Source organism: Python bivittatus, unplaced genomic scaffold (assembly GCF_059951505.1).
Source record: "Python bivittatus isolate LINGU-HERP-01145 unplaced genomic scaffold, Pbiv_v1 ctg000690_np1212, whole genome shotgun sequence".
In the NCBI taxonomy this organism is placed as follows: Eukaryota; Metazoa; Chordata; class Lepidosauria; order Squamata; family Pythonidae; genus Python; species Python bivittatus.
Window position 1 is genome coordinate 13,240,743 of NW_028277096.1, and position 26,531 is coordinate 13,267,273.

At 43.7% G+C, this 26,531-nt stretch overlaps 1 protein-coding gene across 1 annotated transcript in view; it reads left to right on the forward strand.

Moving 5' to 3' along the window:
- The first annotated feature begins 979 nt into the window (after positions 1 to 979).
- The window catches only part of LOC148214384 (autism susceptibility gene 2 protein homolog), a 613,231-nt gene continuing 587,679 nt past the window's right edge, over positions 980 to 26,531 (forward strand). Inside the window, exon 1 of the mRNA XM_088152562.1 lies at positions 980 to 1,294. Coding sequence (XP_088008688.1) covers positions 980 to 1,294 — 315 coding nt within the window. The remainder of the gene's footprint in view (positions 1,295 to 26,531) is intronic.

The window sequence follows — 26,531 nt, forward strand, 5'->3', positions numbered from 1 at the left end:
GCAGGGACTTGCCTGCGTGGGTCGGTCGGGAGCATCTCCCCACCCCCCCGCCGGACTGGAGGGAAGAAGGTGCCGGCTGTCAGGGAGCTGAGGTCCGCGGGGGCTTGGCAAGGCGCGTGCGCCCGCGCTCGGGGGTGTGTGCGTGAGTGTGCCTTGGGAAGGGGGTCCCCTCCACACACCCGCCAGGTGCGAGGCTCGCGTACAGCCCCAGCAGCGCTTTTCTCCGGCTCTTGGGTCCCCCTGATCGAATCACGAGGTTGCCTGCGGGAAACAGACGAGGGGGAAACTCCCTAACCCGCGCCCCCCCGGAAAAAAAAATCCGAATCAACTTCCCTTTGCTTCAGGCGGTGTGTGCCTGTGTTATACTGACACGGTGGCCGCCTTTAATTTGGCAACCATGAAGCGAAGAAAGCTCTGACCGAGAAGTAGTTTTGAACCCCATCTCCCCTTTACGCCCCCGTGGATTAACACAATTTTTAAAAGGCGCTGTGTGCGTGTGTGTGTGTGTGCGCGCGTGTGTGTGTGTGTGTGGAGGGGGGAGAATTAAGAGACAGCCACCTAACGGTCTCGCCGCCTTCGGATCCGAGCGTTCCGTTACTCTAATTTATTGCCTGCTTTTTGTAGGGGGGGAGAGGGGGGAAGGCGAGAGAGACGGAGATTCTTTGCAAAGGAGACCAGCGAACAGCCATTACTTTGCTGGGCTTGCTCAGAGCATTCTCGACGTTCTCCGCGCCCCCCTTCCCGGGGCTGACATTCCTTGGGAGTCTCCCGTCTTGCGCCCCCCTTCCCGCCGCTCCCCCTCTCGCTTCCTCCTCCCTCCCTCCCTCCCTCCCTCTCTCTTCCACCGGGGGGTGGGGGAACCGAAGTTGGCGGTCGGGGGGAGAGCGAGCGAGCAGGGGAGAAAGGGAGGGATAAGGCAGTGTGGAGTTGTGGAGTGGAGGGCGGGCGGGAGGGAGGGGGGGTGCGCGGATAAAGAGCCATGGACGGATCCGCGCTCTGCAACGGCTTCCGCAAGAAACGGCGATCCAGATCGCAGCGCGATCGGGAAAGGCGATCCAAACGCGGATTACAAGGTGGCCCCGGCGGGGATTTGGGGACAAGCGCTCCCGGAGAGCCGCGGAGGACCAGAGCGGCTTCCATCCTTTCTTCCTCCGGCTCGGATCTTGAAAACAATGGCAAGCCGCCGTCCCGACCGAAGCCCCCCCGGAGGAAGCGGAGGGAGTCTTCCTCTCCAGAAGAAGATATCGTGGACGGCTTCGCCCTGGCCAGCTTTGTCACTCTGGAAGCCTTAGAGGTAAGGGACCCCGCCAGCCCCCGGGGCCTCCCCATCCCCAAACCATACCCCCCTCCCTACCCCGCACCGCTTCCATCCCAGCGGCTCCAGGGGGAAACCGGAGAAGTGGAGCGCGGGGGGGGGGGGTGGAGTCGGAAGCGCGGTGTGTGCGCCGGAGTCCCATTGTTTGCTGATGGGGGAATGGCAGCCGAAAGGGAAGGGGGGGTGTAACGTCTGCGCGTGTGGAGGAAAGAGCCTCGCGCCTCCCGGCTGTGTTGGGATAACAATGCAGACTTGGCACGCGCGCGCGCACCCCCTTCTCCCCTCCCCGCCCGCTTTCTCCAAATATTGATCGAGCGATACGGCGAGGGCGCGCGAGGGTGCGTGTGTGTGAGCGCGCGCGCACGTGTGTGTGTGTGTGTGTGTGCGCGCGCGCGCGCGCGAGTCTATTTTGGTTTGGGCTGCAGTTTGACGGATGCGCTGATTCTGGGGAGGGCGTTGAATAGGGTTCGCCTGCGCTCGCTCGAGCTCTTGGGGAGTGGTGCTGCTTTCTACGGGTTGGATGGAGGCAGAGGGAGCGGGGGCCGTAGGAGAAGCCAAGGGGAGGGGCTTCGCGGAACTTGGAAGGGGGTGTGTGCGAACCATGCTTGATTTGACTCTCCTCCGTGTTCCAAAAGGGGATTTTCGTCCCTTTAAAGCATGCATGGAGTCGGAGAGAAAGAAGAGAGGATTGGGGGGGGGGGGGCTGCAAAGAAAGAGGTGTGTGTCGGAGAACGGTTCCCGACCGTAATCTCAAAAGGGCTGGCCGTCCACATGGTTGTCACCGCTCCCCTCGTTCACCTGCCCGAATTCGGAGCTTCCGCGGCGGGCACAAAAAGTGTGTTGCTGGGATCTTGGATGAGGGAGGCTGAGGACTTTGCTCCCCCGAGCACTTGCGCGGCCGCTCCTTCTCCCTCTCGGCGTCCCGATCTGGGCTCCGTCTGATCAGGGGGGAGCTGCACAGGAGCGACACGAACCTTATCTTGCGACGGATTCTTGTAGTGCGGAGTTTGGGGGTGGGGGTGGGGAGTGGGAAGATATTAGGTGCGAGGAAATGTTGACTCCCCCCTTTTTGTAAGTGGGGACGTGACAAGAAAAGCCAACTAGGCAAAAGTGGACGGTCCCCCCCCCCCCCGCCCCCCGAACTATTAGCCGAGCGAGGAAGCTGTGTACTCCGTACTTCTCCGCTTTCTCTCCCTTCTTTTCCCAACAACCTTCCGGCGAGAGTTTTTTTTTGTCAATTTCAGCTTTTCTTTCCTTCTTGGTCAATTTCACAGAACTTTGATCCTGGGCCGCCTGGCTGCTCCCCCTCCGCTTTGCGTTTCTCCACCAAGGTTAGCTCTCCACCTCGGAGGCTGGCGGTTTGTGTGAAGGCGTTAATCCAAGATGTCCTCCCCCTTGGTCACATGAAGAGCGATCGAAAAACGAAATTTCGGTCGAGCCAGTGACTTGATTTGGAGGACAGACTTTCCTGCCTTTGAAATGCATGGAGAGAGTGGACTAGATGCCCCAAGGGACCCATTTTAGAACAGTGGTTCTGATGATCTGATTGGAATAATGTGGTTTCATTTGGCATCATTCTCTCCATGTCTCTGTTTCTGTCAGAAAGCTGCCCGCATTTGGGTTGGCATTCTTTCCCTTTCGAAGGTACTTTGTTGAGTGTTAACTTCCAGACAGGCCTTGAGACTATCTTTGGAAATGACCGGAGGGTGAACTAAATGAAACATCAGTGATGAAATATTCAGGCTAGGAATATAGGCTGGAGATGTGCAGGTGGGTGATTCCAAGAAAAAGAGCCAGGCGTCTTCTAGTTAACTTCAGCTTTAACAAGGATGGGTTCTTGCTGTTATTATTATTATTATGTCACTGTGTTGTCAGTTGACAAAATTGATTTTGCCTTGCATAAACTGAGTTTCACATTCAAACATCACTGAGTTTTTACATTTCCCGGTTCCCTTTCTGTCTCTGTTTTAAAAAAACCAAGCAAACTAATAGGATGGACATTTATTTTATTTAAAGTAAACTCTCCTTTGATGGAGCTCAACTTTTCTTGACTTCATGGATGAATCTCTTTTTGCAACAGTACACAAGTGGCTTGCCGCTGCATTTTTCTGGCATGCGTTCTGATTTCCCAGTTTATCTTACCTACCTAGCATTTCCAGGTGGTCTCCCATCCAAAGCCTAACCAGGCCCATCACTTGGAATTTTGAAAGTAAATCTGACACAGAATTTAATTTAAATGAATTTGAATACTGTTTTGGGGTTATAATTTTATATATGGGTTTGTACCCTATCTAAAATGTGGGTTTCTCTTAATGTAAAGTTGTTAATTGTTCAGATAGAAATTGCTGTCACACTGTACAGGAGTTAACTTGGATGAAGAAATGTGAGAATTGTTAAGAGAAAATGAACAGCCACTCGGTACTGAGAAAAGAGAGAGTTTGAGAAAGAAACTCAAGAGAACTCTGCCTCCATTCTGCTTGGTGTAAGAGGGGGCAGAGGGAAACTTTCAAGAGGCTTTCAAGATTCGATTGTTATACCCTATAACAATAGAGTTCTAGTAGTCCTTGCACTGTCTGTTCCATGACCTGGCCTACCTCAAAGGGCTGACAAATCCTTAATCTCATGTTATGATTTATACTGTGTTGATTGCTGGTGCTGCTATTCATATATTACTTGGGTTTTAGTAGCAATGATTAAGTTTTTTTTTTAAATATGCTATATTCAGTTATTTAAGCTAATTACTGAAATATCCTCTGAGGCTTGTAAATTCCCTGTTGATTTACTTTGCAACTTATTTTTTTTCTTTTTTCTTTTTTTTTCTTTTTTCTTTTTCTTTACTTTTCTTAACAATGCTTAATAATAACAAGAAGAACAATAAGAATATAAGCTCCCACCAGGTGTGACTTTATTTAAATTCCAAGCTCTTCATTTAAGCCCTCCCTTGCCCTTAACTTCCAAAGGCAGCGCCTTTGTTGTGTTTATCTGTGTAAGCATCCTGCCAAAAGATCCTTCTTGTGCTTGCAAAAAATCATCTATAGAGACACACAACCCAGCAATCCCAATTTCTCCTGGTGGATGGAAGTGTGCGTGCTTCGAAGCATGCTTCCCTTCTGTTCTTGAGTCTAAGACCGAGAGAGAAGGATTTTGTGTCTTGCAGAAAACAAGAGGCACATATTCCTGATAGATGCTCTTTTTAAAGCAATGCCACAATAAATCTCTGATAGTGAAATCATAAACTAAGTAATTGCCCTTTGGTCTTCGAGGGCTTGCAGCTCACTGGAATGGAATTTTAAGGCTATCTTAGCTGCCTTCTTAACATAAAAAGCACAATATAGTCATGTCATAGTAAAAGTGCAAAAAAAAATTAATAATGAGATGAATAGGTGAGAACTTTGCACCTGCTTGAAAGGATCCTATCTGAACACATTTCAAAACATCCTTCACAGTTTTTTATCCTCAAAGAAGATGAATAACCTTTCAAGAGACAAGGCATTGTCTGACTCATGGTTTACTTTTAATCATAGTTTATTGAACACACCATAATTGCCCAGTTCATATGTAATAGGAAGCCATAAACGATGGTTTACTAATCACAGTGGTGGAGTTCACGCATCCTACTAAGCCAAAATTAAAGGGTTCACATTACTGTACAGCTTGAGGTTGATGTCTTGTTTAAGGCTAAGCAGGAAAGCATTTGATATAAAAAGTACAGTGTGTTGGTGCGGTTAATAGTGGTGAATTCCTTCAGTATTCAGGTGGTTCCTGAAACTAGAGTTATCCTGCTTGTATTTGTTTTCTGCATTTCAAAGGTATAAATTTTATAGATCTAAAGCTGTAATGCATTGACTTGGGAAAACTTCAATGGACATAATTGAGCTGTCTTTTGAGTCAGCGGGCATGATTGCTCCTTGACATCTAAAGAATAAACTTGATCATTTCATACTATCTATATCATCTGTATCTACATACACTTCTGCTTTGCCACTGTTCCCCAGCCAGCCATATGTCCATACAGCTTAAAGCGGCCAAGGTTAAGGAACACTGAATTAGGGAATAGAATTCTGGGAGTTGAAGTCCACGTAGCTTAAAGCAGCCAAGGGTGAGAAACACTGCCCTAATCCCTCAAAAGCACCTTGAGGACCCTCCATGATCATCTTCTGTTCCACTGAAATTAATCCTGAGCACATGAAGCAAAGTTTTAGGGCTGTACCTGAGTTTGGATCTGAGCATCCATGTCACACCTTTCTTAATTTCTTAAGAAAGTAGCCTCTTTTCCTCAGCTTGTGTGACTGCCACTGCTGAGGGCAAAAGAAGAGAAACAAAGTCTATTTTGAGAAGATGCTGACCAGTGTCATAGGTTGAAGAGGAGAAATCCACCATTTCTCCTCTGAATCCCTATCGCTGCACAGCTCTACAAAATTCACTGCCCCACCTCAAGCTACTGCAAATCCTGTGGTAACAAAAATGCAAATTTTTAATTCTATGCAAAAGAGAACTAAAATAACTTGCACTCCCCACCCACCCTCCTCAACTTTTGTTCATGTTGCTTTGTGGTGTGTATGAAAAAAAAAATCGGAGTGGTTTCTATGGAGGAGAACTGCAAAGCTGTCAAGTCACCTTTTACTTTGAAAGCCCATAGATTCTGAAATCAAGTGATTTGTAGGCAAAGTGAGTGAAGAATTCCTGCCCATGGGGAAACTGACCTCCCATAAGCTTCCCAGAGCTGTCATATTTCCAAGAAAATACTACTTTGAAGGTAGTTTCAAATACATCACAGTTCAGCCAGAAATATATTGGTTCACCTTGAGAACTTTCATCAAGCATCTGGAACTGTTCTCAAACTGGCACAAAGTTCTTGGATAGAAGTGCCGTATATCAATATATTAGTTTCTTTTGAGTTGAGTCCAATTCCTGGTGACTTCATGAACACATTTATGCAGCTTTCCTAGCAACTTATCCCCTAGCAGAAATTAGGGGATAATAGAATACTATAGCCATTTTCTGGAATTATTTCTTTTTTTCAGAACAAGGATTTCCTGGTGCTGTCTCATCTAAGTACTAACCAGGACCAACCCTGCTTAGCTTTCAAGATCAGCCAAGGTCAGCTAAATGCATAGGGAGTGAGGGGCAAATGACAAAATGTGCACTGCAACACTGTGACAAAAACCACATGAGTTACGTATTTGTGTACAATGTGGCAACATCATTACAATAGGCTAGGGTTTGCACAACCCATGTTCTGCCATTGAGAGGGGTTATATTGGATGCCTATGGTTAAGTGTGCAAAAATGGTACTGATTTCAAAGGACTTCTGTCTCAAAGAAGCCCATTTTGACCTTGAAACTGGCTGTCCTGACCTTGCTGAAAGTGTTCTGACCTCAGAACATTTTGTATACCTCCCTGTATATTCCAGAGAGATGTAATTTGTTTCAAGAAGAACATAAAAGCACAAAGACAAGCACCAGGTTCTTAAGTAGATTCACGGCTGCACAAATCCATTATATCAACTCCTTTCATCAATGGATGGAATGTCTGGAAGAGATTGTCCCAGGAGTGGTATTGTTAGAGATGGAATTTGGAACAGAAGGACCCAAAGGACAGAATGAGGATCTAGGCTAGCTTCACACATTTTGAAGAAAGTGATATGACCTACTTTAAATCTCAACCATCTCCAAGACCATTACATCTAGAGCCTTTAAAAAAAAACAACAACTCCTGTTGTAAGTGCACTATCAAAAGTATTTTTGGAACATATCCACCACTTACCCATGTCTGAATGTTTGTCTTATCAACAACACTGCTTGGTCTATTTTCCTTGAAATGGTTTTGCAGCCATGAAAGCTTTAGTGTAATTATCACAGTTTGTACTTTCAAGTATAGAAGTATAGATGTACCTGCCACTGGAGGTTAATATTCCTTGCATCTGATGGCTCAATCTTTGAACCATTATGAATGCATTTGTCTTTTAAGAAATGACAGAGACGATGCACAAAGATGCACCATCTTCTAAAGGAGAAAGAAAAGAATTATTCATAAGAGGAGGCCCTTGAAGGATATTTAGATCTGGAGAAGTCTGAGAGCTGCTTCTGTACAACAATGGAATTTATATCAATGTTGGGATGGCCTGGCCAATTAAGTTCATGACCAACTGGGGCTCAGATCCTAAATGCAAGGGACTAGCCCAGCTTTCTCCTGCCTAGAGCCCAGCAGATGTTCTGGGACTACAACTCCTCAGATATCCCAGCACAGGATTCTGGGACTTGTACTACCAGGCATTTGGAAAGCAACAGCCTAGGGAAGGCTGTGCTGGTTGCTAGACCAGGGGTGGGCACCCTGAAGCTCCACGGTCACATGCATTTTTCTATTTCTGTCCCTGAAGCTTCTTCTGACCACAGCTGCTCAATATCACTGTTACAATTTCATATAAGTTTGAAAGCACAAAGCTTTTAGTGCCCTTCCCCTCCATAGGCTTGACATTTTTTTAAAATAAGAAAGGAAATTCATGCAGGGGGTGGGGGATCCCAGCAGGCCTGTGTGAGACATGGTCCTAGCCACTTTGCAACATTGCAATGTTTGGCCCCTTCTCAATTGCTGTGCTAAACTGATGGGTGAACAGTGAAGAGGCTATGAAGACACTTGGTGCATTCAGGCTGAAATAGCTTAATTTGTACTTTTTTATTATTGTTCATCAGGATTAGGTTTGATTAGCTGGAGGAAGGGCTGAGAAGGATGATCAAAATTGAACTAAAATTCGGTAGCATCTTTAGAAACACATTGATGCATTGGTCTTTATGCTACCAAGTGAACTGCATTGCATAGATTTTATTATCTCTACAGAAGGGTCCTGTGTATGTGTGTGCCACCTTATTGAAGGGGAAGAGAAGAGGCACATACAGAGCACATGAACTATTGCATGAAGAGAAACAATCTAGTGCTAGAAAGACCCTTTGGGTTACTCAGGAATGCATGTTCTCCATCGCCCAAGTTAAGGGGTTTTGTGTGTGCATGCCTTCAAATCAATCTTGACCCCCAGCAACTGCTTTGGACCAGCCCCTGCAGTTTTCTTGGCCACATTTTTAAGAAAAGATCTGGCCTTCTCCCTAGGGCTGAGAGAGAGGGACCAGCCCAAGGTCATCCAGTTGATTTCATCCAGGACTAGAACTCAGTCTCCAGCTTTCTAACTCAGTGCCTTAACCACCACACCAAACTGGTTCTCTGCTTTCCAAGGTACTGAGAAGGAAAATAAGGGTCCATACACTGTTGCCCAGAGTTTTCTGCAATGCTCATTCTGACAGCTATAAATTGGGGTGGGGTGGGGTGGGGTGGGGAGGGAGAGGGAGCACCAACTTCTTGACATTTTACTTTTGTAAATAACTAAGTGGCGTATTTGGTTTTTAAAGGAACCACCATAATCTTTTGTCCCATTATTTCTTAGACCTTAATGTCTCTTTTTCTAAAATTCAGATGGAATCTAGCAATACCCAAAGAGATCTTTGGAACTCACATCTTATCCCTGTGCAAATGTATCCATATTTCATGAAAGCATTGTTTAAAGCAGTTATTCAGAGAAACACCCAGCACATGTCACATGCTCAGGAGTGTGCAGGTACTCACTTTTTTTGCACACTGCTCTCTGAGTACCACTTTCCCAGTGTTCATTAGATTAAGTGGTATTCTGTCCATAAGTGTTGTTATAATTGGCTGAAGGAGAGGAGAAAGGAGAACCCGGGGTCAGTTCTTAGAGTCTGTAGTCCTATTTCTTGCAGATGGTTGTCCTCCAATCTATGAAGCGTTCTTGATAGAATGAAGACATTAACAGGCGTGGGCAGAGCTCTAGAACAGGGTTTCTCAATCTTAGCAACATTAAGATGTGTGGACTTCAACTCCCAGAATTCCCCATTCTGGCTGGGGAATTCTGGGAGTTGAAGTCCACACATCTTAAAGTTGCAAATATTGAGAAACTTTGCTCTACACTAATGATGGACTGGCTTTGGGTGACTAGGGTGACTAAGCATTTGGGATGTGGTAGGATCTACAATAAATGGGGGGACCATCTCATGCATTTGGACATAGCCTGGATCATTTCCTCTTGCTTTTGGGGAGGAGAGTTTTGAGATTTTCTTGGTGATTCAAAAGTGTCTGAAGCCTATATGGGATTTTACATGATGGTTTTTGAGCATCCCCAGCTTGAAACACCAGGAAACCCTGCTGCCAAATGTTGGCAGTTGGTTGGCATAGACTCAGGGCTGGATACTTCCCTAGGGCTCATGTTGACTACTCCAGTAGCCTCCAGTTGTTTGGACTTCAGTGCCTTAGCCAGCAGATCTAGAGGACACCAGCTTGGGGAACGCTGCTCTATTGATCCAAATTGTGTAGATCAGAATGCCAGAATACTTGTACTTTGGAATTCTGCTGATGTGTCCAATATGTGATGTTTATACTTCACCGCCCCACTAATTGCCTCTGAATTTGGCTGGCTTTGCAGGAGAGACTACATCCTTTGGACATCAGCTGTGAAAATGCACACTTGTACAGTGCCTTGGCTCAACGTTCTCCCTGAGAAAACGTAACACACTCTCCTGACACACAAACAAATGTTCAGGATGCTCCCTCACTCGCATTTCAGATCTGCCTTATATCATTCCCCCCACTGAGTGAATATAATTGTAAGCAGTTGTTCAATTGCATTTCATGTGATCCTGCCAGATGTTGCTTACAACTCTTCTGTGGTCTGAATGGAGCAGGAAGAAAAGTGATCTAAGGCTGCTTGAGGAGGAGGAGGAGAATGACCACTTATTTCTCTCTCTCCTCCTTAGTCCAATTTGCAAACAGTTAAGCTAATGTCGACAGACAGAAATATAGGTCATTTCATGAGTGCTACCGCTGGCCCACTTTTAGTTAGGAGGAGAACACTTGTGGGCTTCATAACATGCTTTTTAGGGCTTTAACTAAAAAATTGGCAGTGATTTATGTTGTTGTTTAGTTTTATGTGGTTTTCTTTTGGAAATGTCAATGAGTCTGGTGAGCTAGTTGATAAATTGTATATCATCATCATCATCATCATCATCATCATCATCATCATCATCATCACCGTTTTCCCTCCTCCTTCTCCTCCTTCTTCCACATACAGTGCCATTGTGAAATCCAAGATTTCAGTCATGCTTTATTATTCCCCAAGCCAGAATGACCCACTGGTTTTCCTGGGTCACTTTGGCCTGAAGCTTCTGCCACCCACCCCTCCCTCCCTCCAACCAGAGCAGACTTCTCATACCAATGCCCGGTAGGGTGTTGTGAATAGGACTACAACATTTTTAGAATGAGGCAATGAAGCTTTATGGAAAGGCTGGATTTCACAACCCCATTCTGTGACAAATAAGAAGGAGGTATATATTTTAATAGCATCTTGCCTTGAGTGATCCTTGGGGTGCAAAACAACAGATTAATGCTCATAAATAAATAAGGCAAGTCAGCCAGATTTCCAAAGTGTTCCATTGTGGAAATGGGTAATTTTTTGCATTTTCCCCTCCCTTATTCTGAGGTAGTGATTTGATGCCATCACCAGACAGGCTGAAATTTCTGGCATTTTTTTCCAGAGGGGGCATTTTTCCCCTTAGGTTTTGCTAAGGCAAGATGTTTCAGCTTCATTTTATACCCCACAACAGCAGACCTGTATGGTAGGCTGGGCAAGTGAGTGGTGGAAAGTTTAAAAAATGTGGTTGCCCCATTATGAGTAGACAGGGGAGAAGAAAAGGCCATTTTTAGAGAAGACTGAGGGGACAGGTTGCTCCTTGGAGGAGTTGGAGCTATGGATTCACTCCTTCCTTCCTATAGGAGGAAGATTGGTGTAAGCTTACTAATACTGTTTTCTAAGTGGTAGTTTCATATTTGGGGTGTCAAGGGATGAAGTGCTTGCAGTCTGTATACTGGTGTTTCTCAACCTTGGCAACTTTAAGAAGTGTGGACTTCAGCTCCCAGAATTTCCCACCCAGTATGGAATTCTGGGAGCTGAAGTCTACACATCTTAAAGTTGCCAAGGTTGAGAAATACTGAGTTACACCACCAAGATTGGGGGAATTCTGAAAAACAAAGATGGCGGTTCTATTAGCTAGTCTTTTCTCATTTAAGAATTTTAATTTTAATTAAAGGAAGAGTGGTTCTTTTGTTAGACTTTTTTTTTTAACTGTTGACCACCTTGTTCTCCTCAGCGGAAAGATGGGGTGCAAACTGAAGTATAAATAGAACCATAAAATCATAGAATTGTATACAGCAGTGTTTCTCGACCTTGGCAACTTTAAGACAAGTAGACTTCAACTCCCAGAATTCCCCAGCCAGCAGGCTGGCTGGGGAGTTCTGGGAGTTGAAATCCACACATCTTAAAATTGCCAAGGTTGAGAAACACTGCTGTATACAAAAGACTACAGTATTTGAACTACGAGGAAGTGATCAGACCTGGAAAGTTGACTTCCAGTTCTACTTTTTTGACAACCTGTATTATTTTGCCAATCTTTGAGGAACTCTTAAAGATGTTTTAGGTTTCATTACATGAACCTCCTTCCACAATGCTTCAGGACAGCCACTCTTTACTTGTTTCCAAATCTTAGACTTCTCTTAGGGCAGGGTGTCCTACTCTTGAAAAGACAGTCCTCTCCTTGAAGGTGTCCTCTATCCCAGCCAGTTGGAAAGAAAAAAGAGCAAAGATTTTTGAAGTAGTCCACCAACCCCTGTCCACAGAAGAGAAGTCTTGCTTCAAAACAGGCCACAGGTTGCTCAATTGCCATCTGCCCTGCTATTGTGAAATCAAATATATTGTGTTTCTATTGAAATGCTAGTGATTATTCCTAATTTTGAATGGTTATTAATGCTGTAAGCTATGCAAATTAAGTTTCCTTTTCATTCTCTTTGGTAGAAGGATGCTTTTATTATTTTTTGATAGTCACTCAACTTCTTCCTCTAAAGGCTTATGTATGTGCATGTATGTGCATTTTGATGCTTCAATCTTGCATATATAAATTAAATTTAACTTTGCGTGCATGTTTTAACCTACTTTTCATGTATATTTTATATACATAAAAAGGTATAGATATCCAATAACATATATATATGTGTGTGTATATATATATATAGAGAGAGAGAGAGAGAGAGAGAGGGAGGGAGGGAGAGAGAGAGAGCGAGCGCGAGCCAGTTTGGTGTAGTGGGTAAGGCACCAGGCTAGAAACCGGGAGACCATGAGTTCTAGTCCCGCCTTAGGCACAAAGCCAGTCCCTCTCTCTCAGCCCTAGGAAGAATGCAAGGGCAAGCCACTTCCAAAAAACCTTGCCAAGAAAACTGCAGGGACTAGTCCAGGCAGTCATCAAGAGTCAACACTTCCTTGACAGACAGACAGACAGATAGATTCCATTAAGACATGTCTACAGGATGGAAAGGGATTCGTAGCCTGTGGTCCAGACTGAACATGTTGCAAACTGTTGCCAAAGTGTCCTCTCTCAAACTGGCTTGGATTTTCTTAAACTGCATTGGAGTCAAGCCAGCATGATCACAGGACAGGAGCGGTTTAAGACTGCTGTGCTTCTTGAATCATTCTTTTTTAAAACTGTGAATGCTTTTGAAGTGAGGCATTCTCATGTAACTGTTTTTGAACTTAAGTCACTTATCTCCCTGGTATAGGGTAGATTTTTTTTTCTGAAAAAAAAAGCAATGAGAATTTGGGATATAACTATTGGCAATAATACAATGCTTTTAAAATGGATGAAGGGTTCATTTTTAAAGATGGATTCTTGAAAATTCAGACGCGACCACATTTTTCCTCATTCCTGTGATCAACACATTGTACCAACCTGATTGGTGTTTTTGTTCCCCAAATGGTTTGTGTGTTTGCAATATCTACAGTTCTTTTGCGTTCCAAAAGCTTTAGACCAGTGTTGTCCAAACTTGGCCACTTTAAGATGAGTGGACTTCAATTCCCAGAATTCTCCAGCCAGCCATGCTGGCTGGAGAATTCTGGGAGTTGAAGTCCACTCATCTTAAAGTGGCCAAGTTTGGACAACACTGCTTTAGAGTGTATTGCAGACAAAGGAACCTGATTCACCCATCATAACAAGCTTTTCATGGTTTGTTTGCTTGTTTCTTTGGAAGAGTTCTGGCCAGTTTTTCTACCCACAGAATCCATAAAGCAAGATAAAAGAATAGAAACAATACACCACAACCCACCCGTGCTACAATACAAATAACTGAAATGGAGAAAAGAGGAAGCAGGCAGCACCCCAAAAAGCATATTGCCAGTTCAAAAATAAACATCTTAATTAAATGCTTGGGAAAACAGAACAGATTTAGCTTAGCTGTATTCCATCTTGCTCAACTGGGAATCGTGCTGCTGTAATTCTGACTTATGACCTTTGGATGTTCATATCCTGGTGTATCTTTAAGGGCTAGGAAACAATTGGCTTTTATAGACTACAGTGTGTTTTGTCATATGAACAAAGAGAGAGTGGTATTTATAGGTTAGTGTTCCCCATCTTGGTGCTCTTAGATGTGTTGGGCCATGTTCCAGAATTGTGGAAGTTACAGGAAAATACTAGAATAGGAAAGGCAGCTGTGTTATTAGAATTTATTTCTAGAACTGAGGAGACCTGGCTTGAGCAATGTATGTGAGAAGGCTGCAGGAGTACTGGGGAACCGACAGCAGATCAGGAGGAAACTATGTGATGAAGTAGCTAAAAAAGCCAATGCAGTCTTGGGTTGTATTATCAGAAGGCAGCGTCCAGGTCTATACTGTACTGTACTCCACACTGTACTGGTTAGATAGCCCTTGGGATTCCATGTCCATTCTGAGCACCACCTTTAAGTCATGGAGAAGGTGGAATTGATTCAGAGAAGAGCAACAGGGCTAATAAGGGGCCAGGAAAATGAGCTCCACACGGAGAGCTTACAGGTACTGGACATGTTTTGCTTGCAAAAGAGAAGAATAAAGGATGATATGACTGTCAACAAATGTCATGTACAAGAGGGTCAGACCTGTTCTCGGTTGAAATCAAGGGCAGGGTAAGGATTGAAACGGAAAGAAAGGAGACTCCGGGGAAATATTAGGAGGAATTTCCTGATGGTAAGCCATGGAACAGACTGCTTAGAACAGTGGTTGCCAAACTTCTCTCTCTTGTTCACCGTTCAGCCCTGAGCGACATATATTCTCTTCTAGTGGTGCTAACAGGGGGTAAACAATTGCAAGATTTTTCCCTTTTGTTTTAGGGTTCTTGAAACTGGACCACCATTCCAATGCAAGGGTTTAACAATAAATGAGGTCTGTGGGCAGGAGATGATTCCAGGAAGGTGGAATCTAGCCATATATAAGGGTGGGATAGACTGAGATTTTGGGACACTTTAATCTTTTGGTTCAACATTTTTTGGAGGATTGGGTTTTTCTGTGTTGGCTTGTTCTTTAAACTGGGTTTTCTATTTTTAGGATTTGCGCTGTAGGTCATTGTGTTTCTAGTCTTAAAATGGCAGCCACCTTGCTGTTGATTTTCACCAACTGAGATGAGAGGGTATTCTCTGGGGGTCAGTTGGCCCACCCTTGAAAAGCAGAGGATGCTTTGCTGGACTTTCAAAGGCATGACTCATGACTGTCTAGCCCAAAAACCAAATAAAAGAATAAAAACTTCTTCTTTTATCAAATGAATGGCTTGGTCGTTGCAGGAATCCAACTCTTGGAATTAAGTGGTACCGCAGGGAATAGCAGAGGAACAGGCTGAAAAAAATCCCAAGGGCTGATGTGCTTGATTGATGTGTGACAGTGATTTGTAGAGTACCCAGTCATAGTCTCTGATAATCAAAAGACTTCAACAATGGAGAATAAGAAATATTAATGAAGGTGGGAGTTTCTGGGAAAATCTCACAATCTTTTTGTAAATCTTGCCATGTAGGATGGCTTGGATCAGCTGCAAAAAAGGATGTTAGTTTAGCCAGCATCTCATTCTTTTTAAATAATAAAATTACTTCCTTTGTGTCACTGTCTTTGTGCTCCTGAAGCTATACAGCACTGGGTTGTACATTGCTGCCTCCTTTAAAAAAAAAAAAAAGGCTTCAGAGACAGACCCCTCACTATTCCTCTTGGGAGATGACCCCACCGATGGGCAATTATCCCCAGCTAAATTAGGAGTTTGATCTTCATTCCAGCGGAACAATACGTTTGAGTCGGATCAACCTTATTTATTAAAAATAGTCCCTGTGCTTGAGTTGCTGATGTAATTAATAAAAATGGAGCTTGGAAGTTATCAGCAGAAATCTGCAAACATTTACTTCTCCTCTGGTTCCTTGGAATGGATGTTTTATCAAGATGGCTCAGTTTTGTTTGGCTTTGTTTTATTCCACCCATGTGTGCTTATGAGGGTCTTTTGAAGCTTCACCTGCTTGTAGGAATCCAGAGGCTGCAAAGATGATCACATCTGCCTGCTTTTCTCCCATGAAGCAGAAAATCAGTGTGCTATAGGGATTACTGTGCTGTTTCAGGATTGGGGGACAATTCCACTCTTAGTCATGAATTTCACTAGGTAATGTGGCCTACTGTTCAAATTTTGTATGAAGATAACATTTGGAGAAGTCTAAGACATGGATGTTATAATAAGAACACTGAGCTACAGTTAGATTACAGTGATATTCAGGAAGATCTGCTTCTTTGGCCACAGTGAATGCATGGAATTAACCATTATATGGAACAAGAACACTGCTGATTTCATGATGGGAAACTGCTTAACCTAACCAGACTTTGGCTGTGTTCACACAATATGCTTAACCAGATCAGGCAGTGAGCTAGCAGCTTTATTCATGCAACAGGCCAACTTAGTTGGTGTTATCCCAGTCAAAGGATGGTGTGAACCCAACTTCTATACTCAATTTATGGTTCATTGTCTTCTGTAAGCCTAGAAAATGGGTTCATTTAGGAAGCACACTGTGGGCATGATGCCACAGCATTCAGTAACTGGGGGTGCTATCCCTAAGGGTCTTGTCAAAAAACTCAAGATGGTGATTGTGGCAGTGCAATTGAAGCCCTGTCCCTTTGTACATGCGTGAAAAGTTGATGCATGTGCAAAAGAGATGGAGCTTTGGTTGTGCTATTTTTGGGGTCCACGTTCCCCAAATATATTTGATTTTTTTTAGCCTATTCAGAGCCTACTTTGTTAGTCTGATCCAGGGCTCTGAACCCACCTGATCCAGTCCTAGTCCCTTGTGGGTGGTTTCAGCCAAATTTGGTCCTGTATCTGGAGAGTGATATGAAAAATTGGAGTCCTATGGTTTAACACCTTAGTTCCTTCAGGGGTACATTTCTGCCTTCTGTTCTTTAACTGAGAGTATGGTTGGAGCCCAGCTGCTATGAAATAGCCCAGTCCTTTTCTTCTTTTTAAACCCTTCCTCTCACTTAGCTGACTGCAAAATCTCTGTAAAGGATTTTTAGAACAGGATTTTTAGAGCTCAACCATGGTGCGAGTCCAGCTCCAAAACTCTTGTATATGGAAGAAGATGATTGGCAATTCTCTCAAAAGTATGGGTGCAATCAAGATGCTGGTTGTCATTTTTAAAGCCCTCGGTGATTCAGGGCCTATATATCTATGGGACCACGTTCTCCCGGTGACATCTGACCACCTAATACCTTTATGTGGTGGTGGTGGGGCTCACTAAGTCCCTTCTCTCAGAAACTGTCATCTACAGGGACCTCCGAAGCATACTTTTTTCCATTGTAGTCAGCTCCTCTACAAGAGCTTTCCCCTGGGCACCCAAATGGCCCCTTCTCTCCTGTCTTTTTTTTTTTTTTTAACAAAACGACTTCCGACTTCCTTTGTAAAAGATGTATACAAAAAACTTTTCATACAACCTTGTTTAACTTTATAATTAGACTTCTACTTTTCCCAATAGTCTATTATTATAACGAATCATCAAATCCATATGTCACTATTTGATTATGTTCAATTTCGTACAAGAGATCAGTAAAAGATCATTCAACTACGGCTGTTTCCAAAGATCTTAGGGACTGGTCTGCACTGACAAAGATGGGGATTGTACCTGGCTCAGCGTTGATTGGAGCGGCTTATAAGCCTTGCAGTCAGTCAGTCAGGAATACAGAGATGTTCACTTCAGTGGACCCCCCCAAAATTTACATGCTTTCCCCCCAGCCTTCAGAAGTTGCATAGCTCAGCTCACCTCTTTTTTTTTTTTTTTATTACTGAAATGTCTAAACTTCTGGGGATTGCTGGAAGAAGTATAGCTGAAGCTTCCTGGGGTAGCTAACATGCTTTCTCCAAGGAAATTGGAAACATAAAGGTGGGGAGGATCTGAAACAGATGTCACCGATCCACACAGCATCTGCCGACATCCAAAGACATTTGCTTTTGTCATTCCAGCAGTACAGAAAATCTTGCTTTTAAAAGCCCCTCCGGATGGATGCTGGATCCTGCATCTTCTTTGGAGTGATGATTTGCACAGTTTGACACCCATGCAGGAATCTGTCATGTGAAGGGGAAGCATTAGTCATGGAGCGTTGCCATTCCAAGCAGGGCTACAGGAATTTAAACACTGTTTTGTCTGGCAAAGGAAGACTTGGAGGAACCCACAGTTCTGGGCTGCTGAAAAGCTTAGGGAAAGAGATGGGTCCAAATTGCCTACCAGATCTCTTGAGTGCCCCCACCCCACCCAATAGGCAATGTAGGCAGTTCATAAAGGCAGGACTAATCTATTGAGGAAGATGTAATTAAAGCAAAAGCAAATTGGCACTTCTAGATTAAAGACAAGCTGCAAATGAAAACACCTGTATGTTCCTCTTTATGTTAGGGCTGTTAGGGCTGGATATGCAAATGAAGGGCAATGCTTCCTTGCATGTGTGTCCTCAGGAAGTGCAAATTTATTAACTGGGCATTTTGTCCAGGCGTTTGACAGCAAGAGCCTCTTTTTAATGTTGTACCTGTGCTGGATCTAACTAATTGAAAGCCAGTTTGGTGTAGTGATTAAAAGCAGCAGGCTAGAAACCAGGAGACTGTGAGCCTTAGGTACAATGCTAGCTGGGTGACTTTGGGCCAGTTGCTCTCTCTCAGCTCTAGGAAGAAGAAGGAAAGGGCAAACCACTTCTGAAAAACTTTGCCAAGAAAACTTCAGGAACTAGTCCAGGTAGTTGCCAGGAGTCAAGACTGACTTGAAGGCATGTACAAATCCTAACTAACAGTTGGGAGTTGCTAATTTACTAACCTGACCAAGAGTATTGTACAAATGCAGCCATGGGGGACCACGTTGCCACTGGATCCTCTTCGGCGTGCAGGGTATGCAACAGTCATGGAACCCCTCTCTGCAGAAATATGTCCTCCCCATTTTCTAACCATTGCAGTGCAGAATCATTCTTTTTTTTTTTTTTTTAAATGCTGGCTTCCTACTTGCTATTTCTTCATCTTGAGATAAAGTAAAAATAAAGACTCCCTCAAGGCGAGTTGAACTTCTGGTTGCCTTGTGATGATGGCTTTGTAGTTTTCTTGGTAACAGCACAGAGGCAGTTTGTCATTGGCTTCTAATATTCTCTAAAAAATATTTCTTTCCTGTCCTGGGATTTTCTGGTAGTCTCCCATCTAAGGACTTAGATGGGTTAGCTTTTTCAAGCAAAAGGTATTACAGAGGAATATCCTGGGGTTTCTTAATAGGGTGGTTTGTCAAATTTCCAGTAAGGGGACAGCCCAATACATTCCCCTTGTCTACGAAAAGATTTGTAGATGCAGTCCGTGGTTTTATGGCAGCGATCCTCAAACTTAGCAACTTTTAGACACGTGGACTTTAAGACATGTTGGAAGACCTGAAAGACCAGGTTAGGCATAGGTTATCATGGAGAAGATCTTTATGGTTCCTAGGAGTTGAAAAGGACTTGGTGGCACATAATCAATCAGTCAATCAATCATGTTGCCCTCATTCCAGATTGACAGGTGAAGGGAACTCATGTTGGTTCTGGAGCAGGGGAGGTAGGAAGTGCGAATATCACTGCTTCTTAGGTAAGTCTGGGTTGCAACCCCCTGAACCCCTTTGCACACTCTTGCTTTTGAAGAAAGAAGGAAAAAGGTTCCTCTTGGAATAGGGTTACCTCTAGTTTAGAGCAATGTTTCTCAACCTTGGTGACTCTAAACCAGTGTTTCTCAACCTTGGTGACTTTAAGATGTGTGGACTTCAACTCCCAGAATTCCCTAGCCAGCCATGCTGGCTGGGGAATTCTGGGAGTTGAAGTCCACACATCTTAAAGTTCCCAAGGTTGAGAAACACTGGTTTAGAGTTTAGTGTTCACACCAAAAGCCTGCTTGTGTATTCTTCCTTCCCCCTTTTGAATTTTTCATCTGAAAGCTACATTAAGGAATGGCTAAACGCATCCCCTTTTCTCTTCATTTTGAAAGCAGATTAATTTTTAAATGGAATGACAGCAAGCTCATTTTAACAAGTCTAAAAAGCTGCAACTTAGGTTTTGTTAAAGATAGTGTGCAAATCTGTGTATACATTAAACCTTTTATTTTCCTCCCCCCCTCACTCCGCTCCAAAAATCCTTTGAGATTCAGATAATGCTTATGGATTCCTAGGAAATTTGAACACATTGTTCGATGAGGGTTTTGAAACCCTGTTGACATTTTGTTAGTCTGAAGTCTTGTTAGGTTCTGCAAATGGCGATTGTAAAAAACATTGCTGTACACTTCACTTTCTAGATTTGCTCCTGTTTGAAGTTCTGGGTAGTGATTTCTTGAAAGCAAAGCATTCTTGCTTTCTTCACTCAACTCTCCACGTTTTGCAGTTATTAGTGGCTATTGGAAAGCTACTTGTTGGCTGGTTTCACACAACATGCTAGACTAGGCTCACATGGTATTGACAATACAATGTGTTATGGGAAGCCAGCCATTGTTTTCACACTTGGCATGAACATAATGTGGATTCATGGTGTGGAGACAGCGCTCCATGCAAACACAACAACTGTGTGATAGGAACACAACAACTCTCTTTTAGTAACCTGGTTTGAAGTGTTGGGTGGTTTTTGGAAAAAAAAAATTAGTGGAACAATGACTAAAATCACTAAAAGCCTTTGTTCTTGGTCCAGAATTGGATTTTAATTGTGGGAAAGAGAAGGGGAGATGGATTGGTCAGTGCAAAAACTGGTGTGTGTTGCTCAGTCAGGGCTAACTTCAGGTTATAGTCAAATAAGTCAAGATGATGGCCACAACAGTGCACCTAAAATCAACCAGAGGTTCTATCACACCACCATGGCCACCATGTTGACTTTTTTGACCACTTCCTGTAGATGACCTTGTGCTTGATAATGGAGGAAGGAGAAAAGGGGACAGTAATCCATTAGCTGGACCTGTGGAACTGCCTTATAAGAAGGCTGTTGCATCCATCCAATCCAGATGTTACCCAGTCCAAGATTGCCCCCAACAGTTCCTAGCTTTGCTGCTCCTCCCAATTGCTCTCCATTTGCTGCTATATGTCAAGATGGAGGAATCTGGAAAACCATCTGTTAACCTTCAGGGAAAAAAATGAGAAGTACCCCAATGCAATGAAGGCTCCTGGCTGCTTCTCTACCCTCCCTTTTCTCCTGTGTCAAGAAAGGCCCAGGGCTGCAGTTTACACCAGAGAAGAGCAAGCAGGAGGCTGGATGTGGTCCACCTTCACCCCATTTATGGCCTCCAGATTGATCCTACATAGGATGGGACTGACATCTTCAGCCCTGTTTTGGAGGGGTGGGGCTTCTTTGAAAGAGCAAATGGTTGCTCTAAGCTACACCAAGTCCTAACATACTCATTTCACCCCTTATAACATTTGATTTCCCTTTTAATTTTTCCCCCTTAAGGGGCATCTCTTAAAATCCCCCCAAGGGGGGAGAAAGAAACAGGTGTGTGAAAATTTAGCCCTGCCCACAGTGTGTATCATGACATTTCTGGCCACATCCCCAAGCCCCTCAGTGGCCAGTTAAAACCTTTGGCCCCATCCACAAGGCAGTTGTCAAACCCAGTTTTAGATTGAGACTTTGTAGTGTTATTTGGGCCCTACTATAACGAATTGGCTCTGATAAGTACTTGGCAAAGAGACCACCAGGAAATGCCAAGGCTGTAGGCTGGAATGGAAGCTGGGAGACATCCTGGAAGGAAGGACAGGCCAAACTATTTTGGTATTGTTGTAGGAACACAAAAGCCCTACATGGACCTGCCTACAGTGTTATCAAAGTCAAGCTCAACTCAAAAGAGTTTTTCTCTTAATCAGCTATAGAACTATGTTGCAGGGCCAGTATATAAGCAATGAAAATTAAATAAGGAATAGAGGTAGGTAAAATGTTGACCTGATCCAAATGGTTTGAGATCTACCTTTGCAGAATCAAGGATTATTTGAGGCAGTTCTTTAGGGATCACTGTACAGAATTGCTGCCTTGTGGGGGTGGGGGGATAGGGTGAAGGCTAAATGCCAGGACAATCAAGAATGAATCATTATCTGTAAATGGTGAAATGCCAATATGTGAGATTTAACATTTCAGATGTTAATGCGAATGACAATAGATCCATAAACTAATTGACTTGGACTTCAGCATATGGTGACTCGTTCTGAAATGAATGGGATTCTTTGAGATCCTCCAAGCCACTGAGGCTAGATCAGGGAATCAGCAGGTATTATGCAGTGAGTTCTCTGGCCCTGGCTGATTCCATCTTGGCCTCAGGTTCAAATGGGGTTGAAAGTTCAACGAGTTATGGGAAAGCAGCCATTGTTTTCACTTGTGGTATGAACCAGGCCAAAACTCCATTTGGGCCATTCATTGGCATCCCCAGGATCATTGTTTGATAGATCTGCTGGACCTTTCTTAGGGTAGAAAGAATTATACTTCTGCTGTGCAAAGGGCTTCCTCACATGCTGCAATCTAGATGTTCCTGAACGAGAACTCCCAGCATTCTTCACTGTTGGTCACGCAGACTGGGGCTCTTGGAAGTTGGGGAAGATGGCAATATCTGGGCTGGGAAACTCCAGATGACCATTTCATGGCAGCGAAGAGATAAGAAGACTCATTGTTGAGTCCTTAGTGCTCTCTGAGCTGGGTTGTTTGCTTTCAGACGTTTCATTACTTGACTAGGTAACATCATCAGTGTCAGATGACTCCACAGTTCAAGCTACATATATTTTCTTCTATTAAAAAGACTAACTCTTTGCTGGCCTCTAGTGGTCATCTGATGGTTTGCAACCCAGATTGGGTAGCCCTAACTTTTCTTCTGCCTCACAAGTGACCAGTGCTGTAAACAAGTGTTTCTCAACCTTGGCAACTTTGAGATGTGTGGACTTCAACTCCCAGAATTCCCCAGCCAGCATGGCTAGCTGGGGAATTCTGGGAGTTGGTCCACACAATAACACATTGAGTTGGTTCTTCAAAATAACACATTCGAATACGGCATCATTTCCATTTATTTCTAAAATCAAACCTGGATTTTTATCTCTTTCCAATACTTTGAGAGGGGAAAAATCTTACTACTTTGAAATAATGGTTTTTCTATTTGCATCCTATTTCGATGCATGGGAGTTTCAATGGGGCAAGGGGGGCATCTTGGCTTTTGGACCTCCTCCCCAAATGCCCCTGCCTGGTGTGCATCATGACATTATTGTGCCAAAAATGCGAGTGATCTCATTGGCTGGAAATGACATAAGGCACATCATTTGTGCAATGGTCATCAAGGCACCCAGGATGTCATTATGGCTTGTCCCACCTATGTGTCATGATGGTTGTCACTGCTACCTGCCCTGGAAAGATGGTGGTATGCCAATGTGAAATGTAAATGTTGTGCTAAATGGAATGACTTTCTGGAAAGACCCAAGTACAGAGAAAGAAGGATTGTCATCCACCAGCACTGAGCAGAACGTGGCAGCCGCACGGGGGTTCTCATTCTGTGATTAATGGCATCAGTGCATTTCAGCTTCATCAAAAGGGTTTCAGTTTATGAGATTCTAAAGAACACTGATTGTCATAATAAGCTATCAACGGCTGCTGCATCTATCAAGCGACCGAGGAGGAAGGGGAGTTAATTACTCAACAGTGGTTATTCTCATATAACTAATTATTGGATCGTTAAATGTTTATTACTTTTTTTTTTTTTAATGCTCCCATCCTTGGTGATTCTGGCAATACACCCTTGCAACATTAATTCAATAAAGAGGAGATAGGCCATCCAAAATGTACAAGCTTACAGAGCCTAAGATAATGGCTGTGTTCACACAACACGCTTGACCTGCTTACCTGAATTAACCTGTTTTCTGGGTTCTCCTAGTCCATTGAACTAGAAGCTAACTGGAAGGGGTGGGCTATAGAACAATGCTAAACCATCAAACTCTTAGCTGAGGTTAATTGAACACTGATCTGGGTTAGGCTGTTAAAGAAATGAAGCTGCATGGTCTTTACCTGCTATCATTGTATGCACACAGCTAGTATCTTGATCTTGTTGTAAAGCAAGGCTAGACAATGTGTGGTTCTCCAAATGTTGTTGAACAGCCATTCTTATTGCCCAAGCCAGAGTCAAAAATGGTTTAGAATGATGGGAAGAGTAGTCAATACTGTAGCCAAATATTGGGGATTATGGGAGTTGAGGCTTTAAAGCCTTGTACTGCTTGTGAGATGAGAAAGAGGATGTCAGAAAGAAAGAAAAAAGGAGAGAATGCTTATGTCCATACAAAATGGTTAATTTGAGTTTTTAATCACCCTCCTTTCTGGATTTGGACAATCATTTGAGCCAGAAACTAACCAAGTGGCCTTGGTTCACACCATGCCTTAAGCCACCAAAAATACCCCTAACTAAGGGTGAATCTAACCCAAGTGTAGCATGTTGTGTGAATGCAGCTGCTGGGTTTGGAGCTGAGCTCGGGTGACCGGAGCCAATAAGTGTCCCCATCATATGGGTCTTGCTTTGTTGTTGCCCAAACTCTGGAGAAAAAAAAAAGTCCAGCTCTCTCACTTGTGAACTTGTGGGACAAAATTTGCCATGTTCAGATTTCTGCAGCATCCTTGTTTGAAACACCTTGGCAGAATCTCAGGGCAGCCAGGATTGCCGTTAGTGCTGACTGTGATCTTGGACATGGGTGGAGTGTGGGAAAATGAGATTCAACCTTCCTCCTAGGTGATTTCCATGGATGATACTTGAGCGTGAACATGTGGAACGAGAGTAAACCTGAATCTGGGAATGGGAGGAACCAGTGGCTGAGCAGATATATGAAGGAATGCTTTGTTTCATTGGGATTTTGAGCAAAATACGCCTTCAGAGCAAGAGGGGGCACGAGGCAGCGCCCCTCTTCTAACATGCCCACTTTGCTTTCATCTCTGCATAACATCAAACCCCCAGCTTGTGCTGATTGAGTCTGCTAGACAAAGCTCCATGTCAAGGCCAATCAAAGCCGATCCATGCATTCCCAGTGGGTGAGAATCTGAGTGTGCATTTCGAGGGTGTATTTGAATGATTAAACGTCTGGTTCACAGCCTTTCCTGATTTGTCATTACAATATCACAGGAATGGCCTGGCAACCCCAGTGCTACCCTCTGCCCCCAGGACGGTGGTCTTGCCTTGGCCCCAGGACATGATTTATACAACTAATCCTGATTTTTCCCAGAAGCCACAAAACAAAATGAAGAGAATCAAGATAATCCATTGTGGCGACAGACGTTTTCTCTATCCCGAGAGCAACTAAGGCGTCTTTTGGCAGGGGGTTGGAGGAGGCTCTAGGTCTATGAAGTAATGAGGCACATACTTGCTCACTGGCATTTATTTTATTTTAAAATAACTCTTTCATGGAGAGAGATACACCAACAACGGGTAGCTCATGACTGGAGCTTGTGGAGACAAAACATGTGCTTCAATACAATATTCCTATTGTATTACACAACAATGAGTTGTTGCCTAAGGTTGATAGCTGTTGCAGAAGGATTCTTCCAAGAGCTGCTGCAGTGAAAATTCATTTGGACGGGTTTTCTTTGAACAAAATGATGATTTCCAGGCAATAAAGGAAGACATGATTCTTAATGACCCCCCAGAAGCATATTTCAAGTGTGTGTGGGGCACTGTGGCACCAGTATTTGCCCTCTCTTTGCTGGTGAGACTCTTTTCTTCCCCTCATGGTGTAAGCATAGCCACTCTGGGACTACAGATTGGACATGAGGATGTCATGATACCTTATCAAATCTGGTTGGCATGGTGGTTTCATCACAAAGACAGTTCAGAGCATGGGCATTTCTTGCCGTCAGAACAAAGGCCTGTCTTGTCTCATATGTATATCTCATACACAGGATGCTTCTGAAAACCTGGCTGTTACACGGAGGCAAATTTGCTGTTTGATTGCAGGCAGTGTAAGGTTGAGTTCTGGAACTGCACCAATTACAAAGCCAGTTTGGAGCGATGGCATGATCACTCTCTGAAAGCGTGTTGAAGCACAAACTGTGCTCAAAGGGAGGATACATTTTACTGGGGCAAAATGTTACCATTTCAGCTTAGCCCTAATTTCCTCCCGCATCCCGCTCCATTGCCATTTTCCTGCAATGTCCATTAATGAGGTGTTTAGTGTCAAACATTCAATTTGTGTTGAGGCCGCTTGGAGATGGTTTTAGTCTTTTTAATGGTTGCTAATGGCCTTTCCTTCCAATCTTAGGTCATAGCGTTCTCAATAAATGTTTACACATTCTGGTTGTAAACAGAGGAGGAAAAAAATTCAAGACTCGGCTCCTTGGGCTGCTGTTCGGTCTGCCAAGGTTGGATGTTGATGAAAATGGTTTCTCGAATAAACCCAGGAGTGCACCGAAAACAGTAATGCTCCCAGAACTGGATAAAGGTTAATACGACAAAGCATCTGTCATTAGTACAACATGTGGTCAGCCTGCTGCTCAACAGGTTCTGAACTGGGGGCTAATGAGCAAGTTTTATCTCTAATTCTATTACAATGGATAATTGAGTGACATAATAGATAGCAATTTTCCCTACATGTGTAAATCTGCTAAGCTTGGTGTGTGTTTTAAACCATCCTTTGCATACTGATTTTCTTGCTGTCCTTGGAATAATGTGCAGGTAAAATGCTTAAAAAAAAAAAAAGAGGATATGTTTCTCTGTGTATGTGTGTAATGTCCCTGTGCACATGTGTGTGTGTGTGTGTGTGTATGTATGCTTATGTGCTGATTTCACCTATTCCCCAAACATAGTCATCCATTTTTTGGTGT